Source organism: Drosophila melanogaster, chromosome 3L (assembly GCF_000001215.4).
Source record: "Drosophila melanogaster chromosome 3L".
Lineage (NCBI taxonomy): Eukaryota > Metazoa > Arthropoda > Insecta > Diptera > Drosophilidae > Drosophila > Drosophila melanogaster.
Genome location: NT_037436.4, coordinates 23,608,825 through 23,623,337, shown reverse-complemented (window position 1 = coordinate 23,623,337; position 14,513 = coordinate 23,608,825). Strand labels below are relative to the sequence as shown.

Here is a 14,513-nt window from a genome sequence, read left to right as displayed (position 1 = left end):
AGATAATGCCGTCGTTAGTTCTATGTGTGAACAGACATACTTTTGATACCTTGGCCAGTTTGTTCTAAAATTTGTGAGTCTATACGGTGGGTCGACGACGTGGGGGCGAGTTAGCATATTTAGAAAAACAGGTGAGTGATCTGATGATAAATCTGCTAGTGCTTCGGCGGTGACCATGTTGCGGGGGACATGTTTAGTAATTGCAAAATCGATCAGGTCTGGGATTTTTCTTGGGTCTGCTGGCCAGTATGTAGGCTTACCCGGGGATACATAGTCTAGCTTGTTTTCTGGCTTCGTAAGCGCATTGTACAATTGCTTACCCTTTGGCGTCACAAGTCGAGATCCCCAATGGGTGTGCTTGGCGTTATAGTCACCCGCTGCGATGAACCTGTCACCTAGTGTGTTAAAGAATTCCATGAATTGATCCTCAGAGATTGGAAAGCGCGGTGGGCAGTAGACTGCGGCTAGAGTCGTTGAACCATTGTTGAGTTGTAAGGCTATGGACGTAGATTGTAAGTAGTTTTTGTCAAAATTGTTTAAGTGGTGGTGTTTTATGCGATTTCTGATGAGTATTCCAGTGCCTCCATGAGCTTTACCATCTGGATGATTTGTACCATAGAACAAGTATCCTGGTATATGAAAATTGTTTTTATTTGTGAGGTGCGTTTCTGATAGTAGCATTACGTCGATGTTTTTTTCGTAAATGAACTGTGTGAGCTCTTGTGTATGCCGTGAAACGCCATTTGCGTTCCACAGAGATATCTGTAGGGAAGCCATTATGGGGATTTTGAAGATACAAGAAGTTGAATCAGGATATTTTGGTTTTTCATGAGCTCTTGCAAAGTATTTTGCATGAACGTCATAAAGTCTTTCATGCTTTGCTGTAGGGATAGCATCATAGCTTCGATGCTACTTTGTTGTGTTTGTTGGATGTTTGTCGGTGTATGTTCGGAATGAGCAGTTCTTGTCGGTGGGGCGGGCACTTCTAGTCCGGATTTTAGGGCGCTAGCGTAAGAAATTGTTGGAGTAGTGCTTGGGACAGTTAGGGGTGGTTGAAAAATCGGTTGCGGAGAGTAGAAATTGACTTTGTTGTATGTATGTGCTGTGGCAATACGTTTGTTTAGGCGGCTCTTCAATTCTTTGTACACCACACAGCCTCTGTAGTTTGCAGTATGTTTTTCCCCGCAGTTACTGCATTTCTTCACAGACTTATCGTCCTTGTTTTTGGGGCAGTTTGCGGTAGTATGAGGTTCGCTACAGACAACACATACGGACTTAAGGGTGCAGTATGCCTTGGTGTGGCCGTATTCTTGGCAATTAGTACATTGAACTGGATTGATACGTTTGTGCGGCTCCTCCACGGTGATCCTCCGATGTAGCAAGTACTGTAAATTGTATATTGGGTGCACTTCGTTTTTCTTTAGTGCCTGGAGCTCTGGTTCGAGTTCTATTTTGAATAGTGGCTGCGGAACTTTGTCTTTGTTTAAAATATTAATAGCTGTCTTTGCAGAAAAGTTTTTGGCCTTCAGAGCCTCAATTATCTCAGCTGGTGTCACTGTTGCTTCAATGCCCTTAAGTACTACCTGTAGCCCTTTGCAACATTTAAATTGGTATGTGTAGTAGTTTTTACCATCATCATTTAGGTATTTAGTCACTATACGGTGGTCTGCTTCTGTTTGGATCTGTAGTTTTATTTCATGAATATTTCCTTTTTTAAGTGGGATAATGTGGAATTTGCTGTCACCAATCAAAGCAACGAGTTTATTTACAAGTGCATTTGTACTTTGTTCTCGTATGAAAATTGGTGGAGGCCTGGTCTTTTTTGGTTCCCCTACCGTTTTTTCGTTGGGTTGTTCGGTCGCAGAATCAGCCAAGATAGCATATCGGTTTGAATTATTTACTGCAGAGTTTTCATTGCCGTTGTTGGTTCGATTGATTTTGGGTTGATTACCTGCCTTATTGTTTTGAGGGCTGAGCTTTCTCTTGATTTGGATGTAGCGATCCATGCCAGTCTGCACAGTCGAAATCGACTTCTGCTTTTGTTTTGATTCTTCTTTACGTGCATTATTGTTGTTGCAAACGGTCAGTGCTGCTGAATTATTTACAACTGGCACAGCGATAATTAGTTGGGCCGCTGACGAAGTTGATGTTGTGGTAGCAGTGGCAGTTGCCAGTGAGGTCACTGCACTCGTTATTGCAGTGTTACAGTTACCCGGGACGGTCGTTTGGCGCTGCGAGAGGAGCGGGGTAGGAGAGGCGGTCTCTTCGCTCCACGACTTGTGAGCCGAAGCAGGCAGAGAGGGAGAGCAAGAACGCGGTCTGACGTTCTCTGAGGGCAAAAGTTTCGAGTTAGTTGAAGGTGAGGGTGCTCGATCACCGATTTGCGGTGAGACGAAAGAAAAGTATGCATTGTTGCGTTGTAAAGAGAGCCGGCGCTCGTCTTGTTCACATTGTCGCTGAGAACGTATGTCGTTTTGATTCATTGTTCTAAGTCCACATATAACAATTACCAGAACAATATGGAATAATTATTTATTTTAGTAAATAATTACTATAGTCAATAATTGTTAGTTGTGCAAACTGCACTTTACACTTTGTGTTTAACTTTCACTATACTGTTGTAGTTTTTAGAACTTGCTATTCGTAGCTTGAAAGAAACACGTCCGCGAATCTCGAATGCGAATCCAATCTAGAAATTGAAAAAGTATTTCGGATATATATTTAATGAACTTGCACTCGATTACAGCGTTTTCACTCATGATCTCTGAAGGTAAAAAATACGCTGAAATTGGTCGCATTGTCGGTTGTTCAAACAAAATGATCCGCAGATCACTGCTGTTTGTCGAAAAGAACGTAACACGGCGAAGAAAGCGCTCTATGTCCAACGTGGAGATCAAGCGCTTGGTTCGGCAAGGCAAGAAGGAGCCTTTTAAGCCGGCGACGGAACTGAAGAAGGAACTTCAGACAGCTGAAAGCGTGAAAACTGTTTGCCAACTCTTAAGACAGAAAGAAAAGTCCCGATTTTGACTGTTAAGCATGTGGCAAAGCGAATCGAATATGTCAAGATACACAAGGACTGGCCTGTGGAGAAGTGGCGCAACATTTAGTGGTCAGATGAGACCAAAATAGTGTTGTTTGGTGGGAAAGGCTCTCGGTCTTATGTTCGGCGTCCACTACGAACTGAATATAATCCTCGGCTTCACCTTTAAGGCGGTAAAGCACGGGGGATCAAACATCATGGTATGGGGGCGTGCTTTTCATACTATCGAGTAGGTCCGATCCATTGAATTCAAGGCATCATGGATCAGCACATTTACACAGATATCATGAAAAATGTGATGCTGCCATATGCCGAGGATGAAATGCTGTTGGTTTGGACAACAGGATAACGACCCAAAACACACGAGCAAGAAAGCTCGAAAGTGGTTTGAGCAGAAATCGATCCGAGTAATGAAATGGCCTGCTCAGTCACCCGACTTGAATCCAATCGAAACCCATTGGGCGGACGTGAAAAAAGAAGGTTTCTGAAGCCAAACCCAATAATAACGATGATCTTTGGGGTCGGGTCAAGGATCCATGGAGCAAAATTCCTCAATAACGGTGCCAGGACTTGGTGGACTACATGCCAAGACGATGGGCGGCTGTCATTGGCACCAAAGGTCACGCAACCAAATATTAAGATTCTTTAAATATAGTTCTTAAGGTATAATCCATTTGTGGAATTATTTTTTTAGTTTTTTATTTAGTTTTAGCAAACTACGAGAAACAGTGCTACTTTTGTTACCGCCTAATTTTTTTTTTGTTTTACCAATTATTTTTAAAATATCCATTAGATACGTTACAAATTTTTTTATTTTAATTGAAAATCATTGTACTATTTAAGTTTAGTAAGTAAAATGATGAAAAAGTGTCCGAAAATAGAAACGCTGAGACAAACACGAAATATGCTTATGGTGCTATTATTGTTATACAACTGTATATATATAAGTTTAAGTTTGTTTGATAAAATCTAAGGAAAAAATCTACGGATAAAATCTAAGGATAAAATAAGTATTTGCGTAACGCCTTTACAATGGAAGATTGCTTAACATTAAGGTACTCATACCGTACTATGATACCCACAAATCGTGAAAAACTAACACTAAACATTAATTTTTAATTGTGTGTTTCAGAGAAGAGAAAATATGTTGAGCTTATTTAATAAGCCCTTTTAATTAAGATAAATTAAATTTGATATAACTTTAAACTGCATTAAAATAATAACGCTTCATTTATATTTCCTGATTTTAAAATATAAATATAGGAATATTCCATTTTTCCTTTAACCCGTTACTCAACTAGTGAGTAAATAGAAATGTGAGTGACTAAAATGGTCCAAAAGTGTGGGCGTCACAGTTGTGGCCGGTTTTAGGGCGTTAGAGGGGCATGGCAGAAAGTTTTGCAAGTCGATAGAAATTTACAAGAGTAATAAAATTATGAAAAAGCTCGATAAATGGTTCAAAAATGTGGGCGTGTCAGTTTTGGGCGGTTTTAGGGCGTTAGGGCAAAGTTTTTCTTTTTAAATCGATAGAAATTTATAGGACTAATAAAAACGTGACAAAATATCCAACAATTTTTCAAAAGTGTGGGCGTGGCAGTTTTGTAACGGGTATAGATATTAAAGGACTTTGTAATACTTTAAGATTAGTCGTACATTACCTGTATATTATAATATTTGTGGGGAGTTTGCCATTCCTTTTACGATACATTTTTAATGCAATTTCAAAAGATGCAGAGAGCCCATTAACAATTTCTTCACGTTTTGTTTGTACAACAGCTTTACTGTACCACTGTGAATACGACGAATTTATGGAGGCCACAAATGCTGCAAAATTATAAAAACAATGTATCGGTTACAGCTAAGCAGAAAGTGAAGCAGATTTTTTATTAATCTTGTAAAAAACTATCGTTTTGCCCAAAAACTTTTGGACACATGATTTTACTTCGTTTCATTGTTTGTCTTCCCAAATTCTATCGGTATACCAAAAACACCTTGGTCACTTCCCTTACACCTACAAAACGCATAAAACTTTTAAAAAATGTTCAAATTTTTTTTATCGATGCCCCAGAAAATGATGAAATTTCTCGATCACATTCCCATTAGCTAAGTAACTGATAGTCGAGGAGCTCAACCATAACATTCTCTCTTGTTTTAATTATATGAAGCTAATACGTTTTATTATTTCTTAGTTACAGTGCTGCCATGGGAGCATGGTTTCCACTGCGCTTGGAGATAATCGATGTAGAATATAAACCAATATTATGCCCAAAAAGAATATCCTAGTCCAACCATTAGCCTTTTCCGCAACTCCGTCTGCCGGAGCCAAATCCTGTGATGTTCCTTCGTTATAGCTCCGCTGACATTTGAGCTTATTGCCTTTTTAGTGCCTTATTGCATTTTTTTTTTTTGCAATATGTTTTAAATTTTTTTTTTTTTTATATATACTTTTATGAGAGGAAACGCTTCCTTCTGCCTGTTACATACTTTTCACCGAATATAGTATAAACTTTCACTATACGAGTAACGGGTATAATAAGAAAAAAGGGCCCATGGGAATTAGGCTTCCCTCACGTAACCAAACCACTGCATCATCCTCTTCCACTTCTTTGTCTTCTTTAAAACTATAACATTAGTCTTATAATTCCCTATCCAATTGCAAGAGGCTGCTTGCTAAATTGTATTCTGATCGCCTTTCATCATTTGGATTATTATGTATTACATTATCCTATTATTGTGTTTACAGAGACTTGGTTAAAGCTGGTGAAACTTAACTCTAAAGTTTTCCTAGGTATGTACACAGTATACAGGCATGATCGTCCTATCAGACCCTTAGGGGGAGTCTTAATTGCCGTTAGGTCTACCCTCAAGTCGGAAGAAGTACTTTTTCCTGACGAGACCCGTAACCCATTAAATGCCTTTATATGTCTTTTTCCGATAGCTCTGTTTATATTGCGTACTCTTTCAATTCGAAGTCTTCTGAATTCCTTGTTTCCTAATGCGCTTTCGCATGGGCTCGATCCCGACTAATTCACGGCCCACTAGTACAAACTTTCGAGAGGCAGTATTTTTTGGGCAAGCGATAAAAATTTAGAAGGCTAATAAAATTATAAAAAAAAAATTCTCAAACGCTTGGGTGTGTCAGTTTTTGGCGGTTTTGCGGCGTTAGAGTGGGAGTGGAAAAGCTTTTACAAGACTAACAACATAATGAAAAAATATCCATACATTTTTCAAACGCGTGGGCGTGGCAGATTTGGGCGTTAGAGTGGGCATGGCAAAAAATTGTTTGGCAAATCGTTAGAAATTTACAAGACTAATAAAATTATAAAAAACGAATTACAATAAGTAACCGAATAAATATAATAAATTATAACGAATCTAGTATACCCTTTTACTCTACGAGTAACGGGCATAATTACACGGGGAGAGCCTGTCTCATAACGAAGAAATATGTTTATGTGATTTCCACAAAGGCGATCCATTTGGAACTAGGGTTGTGATAATGTATCAAAATATCGACATGTCAATATTTTTCTAGGAAGTTCATTAGTTTGATGGGGTTTATGTCAACAACTTTCCGGTAAAATATTGATTAGAGATATTTTAATATATTATCAACGACCCTATTTGGAAACCACCTCCGATCATACAACTGAGAAATTCATAGTGGCCTTTTCTCGTTTCGTAGCGAGGCGCATTTGTCCTCAGCGTGTCCATTCAGATAATGGCAAGGCCTTTGTGGGGCAGCAACTTTACTTTTCCTACACGTCATCAAAGAGTCTGTGACTGACGCATATAGCCATCAGGGACTCGTGTTGCGGTTCATACCACCCGGGGCTTCAAATATGGGGTCTGTGGGAAGCGGGGTGAAAAAATGTAAAACCCCTTTCTATAAATATACATACGACCGCAAGTACACGTTTGGTGACACTTCTCGCTTAGATCGAGGCTTGGCTCAATTCTAGACCCATCTATCTGATGTCCAAAGAACCCTTAGATTTGCTGGCCCTCACACTAGGCCATTTCCTTATTGGAGGCCCGCTGCTTTCAGCGGCTGAGCCCGAGATAAAGAGCGAAGCCAAGTCGATATTAAATCATCTCAAGGCTAAACATAAGCAGTTTAGAGCTCGGTGGAAAGGGTAGTATCTTAAAGAACTTCAGAAGCGAAGTAACTGGCAATTTCCGACCAGGAATCTCCAAGTCGACGATATGGTTGTCGTCAAGAAGGGCAATCTTCCATCGAACGAATGGTGGCTCGGCAGCATCGTTTCTGCATTCCCCGGAGGCGATGATCGCATTGGAGTCGTTGAGATACGTACGTCTCGCGGCACAATAAAGCACCCTGTCCACAAGGTCATTCTCTACCGTTCCTACAGATTAGAGCTCTTCCCCCTTTCCAGAGTGTTGTCTGCCCATTCTGCCAGTTTTGCTTTTTTTATTGAAATACAAAATTTTCTGAATTGGCTCCTCGTCCTCGTGCCTACCAGTCCTTGGAGCGCAGACGAACTCGAGGTATTCAATCCTACCGCTACCGAGTCTGACCAGAATTGCATCCTCTTCGGAAGAGCAAGAGGTTTAACAAACTGAGCACTGAAAAGCACCATCTAGCAGTACTTATTCAAGTGAAGTGAAGCTACCCCGACGTCTTCTTCTTTTCGGGACTTCTAGGGACAACAACAGCAGCCTCCAATCACCCACCTCCGCCCGCAGCATCCAACGGATCGCGACAACATCCACCGGACGTAATAATTGTAATTATCCTCCCTCTCCATTTCAGACGGCTTGCTTGCTCGGCTCATTGTTGTCGCAAGGTAATTATATTAACTTGGTAAATATATTCGAAACTTGGTCGATTATTGGATCTATGATTATCGCAACGCCAACTTTCTAAAACGTAGTCAATTAAGATCTCGCTTTAATTGATCCGATTATCATTACTCATTACTCCTGCTATATTATGACAGATGCCACAAATAATAAACCTCATTGATTAAATAGAGACTTTATAACAAATTTAAAAATATCGGTTCTCATTCTATTCCTTTTAAATATTTAAGTGCTCAGAACTGAGAACTTTTTAAACCGTTGTAAGTTCCAGTTCGTACAGTTTTATAAATTCGTTAACACTAACTGGAAAAAAATGTCTCACCCTTCAACGCTATTTTTTTAAAAATACTACGGTCGGATCAGGCAATAGCCGGGTCTATTTACATGACTCAGGAATGCCTGGTGGGCGGGTAAATTCCTAAATATTGGCTTAATATTGTAGCGACGAGGTTCGTGGCGGCGGACTTGTCCAAGCAATATAGATTTTTTCGATTTCAGTGTAAATTTACCCGGGGTACATGACGGGGTGGGACAAATGACGAAATAATTATCATTGCTCGAATCTGAACTTTCAAACTCATTATTTATTAATTCCACGCAGATATACATCAATTAAAGTTGCCTCGCAACCTGATGGTTGTCAGTATGGCTGCGATTGAGGTATGATTTCATATTTCATATTTCATGCTTTACGCCATATTCTCAATCCTCTCCCGCCTTGGGTCATTTGACATAACCCAGGCCATTTAGGAGAAATCGCAGAGCGAACAGGGATTATTCAATCGGGCAGATCGCTCAACAGGATTCCCAAAAGGGTACGCCACCACCTATCGATAAAGTCGATGATAACATCGACTCCAACTGCAACAAATTCTTTATCGGTTTGGTAGCGCTGCACCGCCACAGGTTGGGCCTGGCTCACTCACCCCAGGTGGTGCTTTTGTTGTTTCGCACTCGCTATCTGACAATAGCTATGATAACTTGGTTAATTTCTGACTCTGGGGAAAAACACAGCGGAAGTAAAGTGCCGAAAGGAATAAAATGCACTTGAGTAAAAAATGTCGGTAAAAACGATAAAACTCTAGCTGGCAACAGTAGGATGCAGTAGGCACAACAGTGATCAAGTGAAAACGATGATTCCTAACAAAGTGCAGCAGTTATCATCACCAGCCAGACAGCATCGTAAAAGCATTTAGACAGTGACAAAATAAGTAAGAATACATCGGTAAAGCTTCACGCTGAGCTAGACAAAGTTAACCCACTTTCAGATACCCGTTACTCAGCTTGTGGGAATGCAAGCATACCAACAATTCATCGATAGATATTGGGGAATACAATTAGAGTGGCAAAATGGGATAACAGACTTGCGTTAGGTGCAACGCTAAAATCTGAATTCTTAATCTCAACCTTCTAGCTTTTATAGTTCCTGAGATCTCGACAATTATACAGACAGCCGCATATGGCCAAATCGACTCGGCTATTGATCCTAGTCAAGAATATATATATTTTATATAAGTGGTGTTCGTACTTTCGCGAGTAAAAAGCCTGTAGTTTGAGAGTTATTTGCAATTAATTATTGCAAATGTTTCATGCCGGAAAGCACGTGTTTCGAGGCGGTCTTTTGGATCAGCTTTTAAAAAGCTGCGCTACATGTTATTGGTGGTTGTAACTGCTACGGTCTGTGTCTTGGGACGGTTCAGTGCTGTCAGACCGATGGATTGTAGATTTGATCGACGGAAGGAGCCACCATCGGAGTAATTCCGATGGATAACGACAGTGCCTCGAGGAAACCCAAACGAGGCGGGCCTAGAAGCCATCTGGCCTCTAAGAGCTCGGTTCCAACGCAGGCAGACGCGTTGGACAGTGTTGGTGCGGAAGCAGTGCCTCGATGAAACCCAAACGAGGCAGGCGTAGAAAATATCTGGCCTGGCAGTTCGGCTCCAACGCAGGCAGGCGCGTTGGAGAGGGTTGGTGCCAAGAGGCTTGCCCTGGCGGCCAGCGACTGCCCCCATGATGCCACCGTACCCGCTGCCACCGCTACCCCCACAGTCCCTGCAGAGCCACAGGAAGCCAGGCCTGGTGATCCCGCTCTTGCCACCGCCCCCGCCGCGAGGAGATGCTCATCATGGGACCTTGTTGGCGGCACGCCCACGATTCTGGCCGCGATTTCGAGCATCCAGCTCGGAGACAAAGGCGCTGTGGTCCGGGCAGGGGTGGATCCCGAGGCGGCAAACGCTGTTTTCGCTGCGTTGCAGAGGTATGATAAGCTCATCATGTCTCTTACTGTGCGTAACGCGTTCCTTGAGTCCAGGGGGTTTTTCGGAGGACCGAAAGTAGGCGATGGCGCTGGACGACCCGGACGAAGATCAGGAGAAGTAGGAGGACGAGGATCTGGATTGCTGTCAAAGGAGCCCGCTTTCGCTCCTATCCATATATTGTATATAATATATAATATATAATATATAATATATAATATATATATATATAGTTAAATAGTTTTTAATTGAGCCGAACAAATGATCCGTATTTAAACTAAGATCAACGCTGAAAGTTAAATAGTTTTTATTTTTTTAAGTCGAACAAATGATCCGTATTTAAACTAGGATCAACTCCGAAATAAATTAAACACTGAATAAATTCGGTTTTGTTTTTTATTAAATATCGGTTTAAGACTTATTGAACTTTACGGTCTAACTTTCAACTTAAGAGTGATTACAAATGTGAGTGAGAATTGAGGAGGGGCCTCTATGGGTTACAGAAATAAAGAATAGGAAAAAAAACGGAATATCTCCCAAGGTTGTGAAGTGAAGTAATAACGATCGACACGCAGATAACGCAGAAAATAGCTTTAAACGGTAAAATCATGTGATGTTCTTGGATGTTTACGTTGAGGAGAGCTTGGGAATCCGTTTACAAGAGCGGCCCAGTTTGGGTGGCGCGAATATTCAATTAACTGAGCGTGATGAGTTGGCGTGAATACGTCACTATATATATATAATATATAATAATATATATAATATAATATAATATATATATATATATATAATATATAATATATAATAATATATATAATATAATATAATATATATATAATATATAATAATATATATAATATAATATAATATATATATAATATATAATTATATATATATTATTTATATTATATTATTTATATTATAATATATATAATTATATATATATTATATATATATATAATCTTGAACCTTTAATGGTAGGGCCTAAGTGCTGGTAGGTGTTCCCAGTAGGACAGACGTTTTTCTTCCTCCAGTGACTTTAGTAAGGCCCGTACCCTGTGGGTAGGGTTCGGACCCAATTAGAGGGTTCTCTGCCCCTTTCCTGGCTAGGTTGTCCGCTAGCTCATTTACTTACAGCTCCTAGTTTGTCTAGGGCTGTCCTCACTTTACTTACTAGCTTAGATGTTATCTTAGCTTTGCTGAGTGCTTTTATGGCTGCTTGACTATCAGACAATATACCATTTTATTGTTTGTGGTTTCATAGGGTGTACTTTCCCCACGGATGTCCAACTGTTTTTATTACTGAGATGAGTGCTGAAGTTCTAACCTATGCTCAACTCTTTTTAGGCTTTCAGCATCCTTACTTGGGAGGTTGTAGTCATTTCCTGCTCCCTCAATTCTTATTAGGGTGGCTTTCCGTACGCAGGCCATTCTCTGCAGCTTATGGAGTTTCACCTTAGTGGTGCTAAGGTGTGCTCTATCACCCCAGGCTATTGCCCCATAGGTTAGTATGGGTCTGACTACCATGAGGTACAGCCATCTTATTATGCGTGGTGAGGTTCCCCACGACTTACCAGCAATTTTTCTACACGTGAAAAGTGCTCTGGTGCACTTATAAATTGTGTTATCGACAGGAGTTTTGAAGCTAAGTTTGGAGTCAAGGGTTATCCCAAGATACTGAACTTCTTTGCTGGCCTCTATGCAACATTCTGACAGGGTTATTGCCTTCATTCTCATGGAAACATCAAAAACAGCAATTATGGATTTGGTTTTGGAAAAATATTTTAGATAAGCTAATAGATTTGGCTAGTTTGATGCACTTGCGTTTTTGCCTTCCTCTTGTCCCCTTGTATCCTCTAAAACGCCTCTTCAGTCTTTGCCTGGTCGTCAGGTTACCCAGTAAAGCCGCCAGGTGGTTGGTGTGAGCCTGTAGCCGATCGCGGTAGCGACTTGATTGGCGATTGATCTGTTCTCTTATTGTGGGGATGTTGAGGTCATTTCCGATGTCAACATTTCTCGCGTACCGGGGCGCGTTGCTGATTGTGCGCAACGCTCGGTTTTGGACCCTTTGCAATCTCATTTTGTTAGAATCGGACTCGTACCCCATATTTGGATGCAATAGGCAATTGAAGGGACCACTATCGCTCTGAAGAGTAACACTTCGTTGGTAAGGCTTAGCTTGCTTGCTGGTCCTAGTATCCAGTTCAGCTTCCTGAGCTTCTCGCGGCAAATTGCTGCAATTTTATGAGTGTGCTCCCTCCACGTGTGCCACTTGTCAGGATCAAACCCAGGGACTACGCTCGGGGAGATCGAGGGATAAACGTGTCCTGTAGTTTAACCCAAGCAAGAGTTTTGTTCCTCGGGGACAAATTACAGTGCTGGGATGGATATGTTCCACCTGTTCGTTCACTCGCTATAAAAGTCAAAAGTCTGGCAACGCAATGGTTGTGAAACTATTATTATTTTTTTTTTTCACTGGGAATCGTTTAGTTCCTTCTGAACTCAACCTAATGTGTAGCTGAAGAGATACTATTATGGATACTGTTCCTTAATTATAATGTATAGAAATGTATCGTGGAGGGATTATGCTATATTACGTGTAAGTTCATGGCCATGTATTCTTTTTAGACGTCGGAGGGAAATAGGGTCGAAAGGCAGTTCACACACGTGGATGGCGTAGGTCAGTGTTGGACCTACTATAGCTTTTATTAGGAGAGCCTTAGTTGCAATATGGAGTTTGCTTGAGTGGAAAAGCCAGTCTAGCTTTTTCAGTTTCAATATGGAATTGGCTCTAACTGCCGACATAGTGAAGTTAATGTTATCAGCGTAAGTGGCCAGGAGCAGCTAAGCAGGGGAGGCTTCATCGGTGTTGTTGACGGGAGTTGGATTTCCAGCAGTGTACAGGGTATACGTGAAGAGTCCACGAACTTTCATTTTATATAGCAGACCTTCGGTCACGCCTTATCAAACGCTCGTTTCGCGTGAAAAAATACGCCGTCTGCACAAAGCCATGCGTGATGTGCTTTACAATGCAATAGATTTGTTCGGGGCAACCATGAGTCTTCCTAAAGCCCAATTGGTGTTGGAAAGAAAGTTGGTAGCAGGGTTATCGGGCGGTATGAGTCGATCTATGTTGGCGACTTTCCAGCTTTGAGAATCATTACACTGCGCGCATGCTTCCATTGCCTGGGAAAATAACTTAATCTTAAAATTAAAGGGCATTAAGATGAAGGACAGGTGCGAAGCAAAAGCACATGCTTTACATCATCCGTCTTAAGGCAGATGACACTTCGATCCTGATTTGATGATTGAAACAAAGGCTGTCTCTTGATGCCTCTCGTGAGTTTCCATATTCAGAATCCACTATTACTATCTAGACCAGTACTCTCCAATAAGGTATCCAGGTTTGCTTTTCGGTTATTGTCTAGCAGACGGCGCAGTCGATTAGTAGTACTTGAATATTGCTGGTAAATGCTATGATCTCCTGTCGCGATGTATTGTCTTCTTAGGCGTAATTTGTGGCTGAGCAAGTCCCTAGCCTCCAAGCTTAAAATGGAAGGCCTCCTTATGGCATTGCGGAGACAGCATTTTTTAGTAAAATCAGATGGTCAAATGACAGCTTTGTCAGCACTTTCAATTGGTTTGTTGCTGTCTAAAGCCTTTGAAGATCCCAAAATCGATGGCACTTGAAGAAGCAGTTGCACAATAGGGGTAGCATGAGGCTTCTCAAGTCGCAACGATGTCGATTCGATTTTCTACAAGTACAAAACACAACACCCCACCTCTGGTACACATCCTGCTATTTCCCCACCATCTGTGTTTTGCGTTTCAGTCACCTGCCGCAAGGAACTTCGTGCCAAATTGTAAGATGAACTGTCCAACAATAGCATCTGTCAAAGCCATAGACCCTGAAGTTGGACCAGGACGAAGGTTGGGTTTCTGACAACAGGAGGGCTGATTTTCTCCACATTCTCTGCAAATAAAATGCCGAGAACAATACGTTTTGGTATGACAATAGCCTTGAAATCTATGGCATTGTACAGGGTCGAGTCACTCGATGCTTGCAGACGACAAGACAAGCTGGTTACTTTCCGCTTCTTTGAGATCAATAAACTCCATATTAAGAGGGAGTGAGGTCGACTTCTTGCGTGGAGTATGTACAGGTACAACGCTATGGCCTTCATTCTGTAGGCATGCGATGATGTCCTCCGATGAAACTCCACGGTGTATGTTACGTAATACGATTCTGTATGGTCGGTCCTCGGATGATGATGAAATAAGGATCCTTTTTCTAGAAAAAGCCACCTGCCGAGGTATCCGAGGAGTTGCACAGAACAGCGCAGTCTACTGAATTCAGTCCCTTTATGGTGTAGGAATCTCCTACAAGGGCGTCC

At 41.3% G+C, this 14,513-nt stretch overlaps 1 protein-coding gene across 4 annotated transcripts in view, besides 13 other annotated features; it reads right to left on the bottom strand.

The window, feature by feature from the left end:
• Positions 1-2,684: part of a mobile genetic element that runs on past the window's edge.
• The window catches only part of AGO3 (Argonaute 3), a gene marked incomplete at its 3' end in the record, with an annotated part of 135,048 nt that overhangs the window by 66,303 nt on the left and 54,232 nt on the right, over positions 1-14,513 (bottom strand). For all 4 annotated transcript variants that reach the window (NM_001043164.3, NM_001043163.3, NM_001043162.3 and 1 more), the window contains exon 5: positions 4,699-4,864. In NM_001043164.3, coding sequence (NP_001036629.2) covers positions 4,699-4,864 — 166 coding nt within the window. The remainder of the gene's footprint in view (positions 1-4,698; positions 4,865-14,513) is intronic.
• Positions 2,757-3,978: a mobile genetic element.
• Positions 4,379-5,571: a mobile genetic element.
• Positions 5,088-5,188: a mobile genetic element.
• Positions 5,572-8,245: a mobile genetic element.
• Positions 6,101-6,313: a mobile genetic element.
• Positions 6,451-7,656: a mobile genetic element.
• Positions 9,122-9,377: a mobile genetic element.
• Positions 9,378-9,815: a mobile genetic element.
• Positions 10,351-10,850: a mobile genetic element.
• Positions 11,102-11,854: a mobile genetic element.
• Positions 12,592-14,070: a mobile genetic element.
• Positions 14,071-14,513: part of a mobile genetic element that runs on past the window's edge.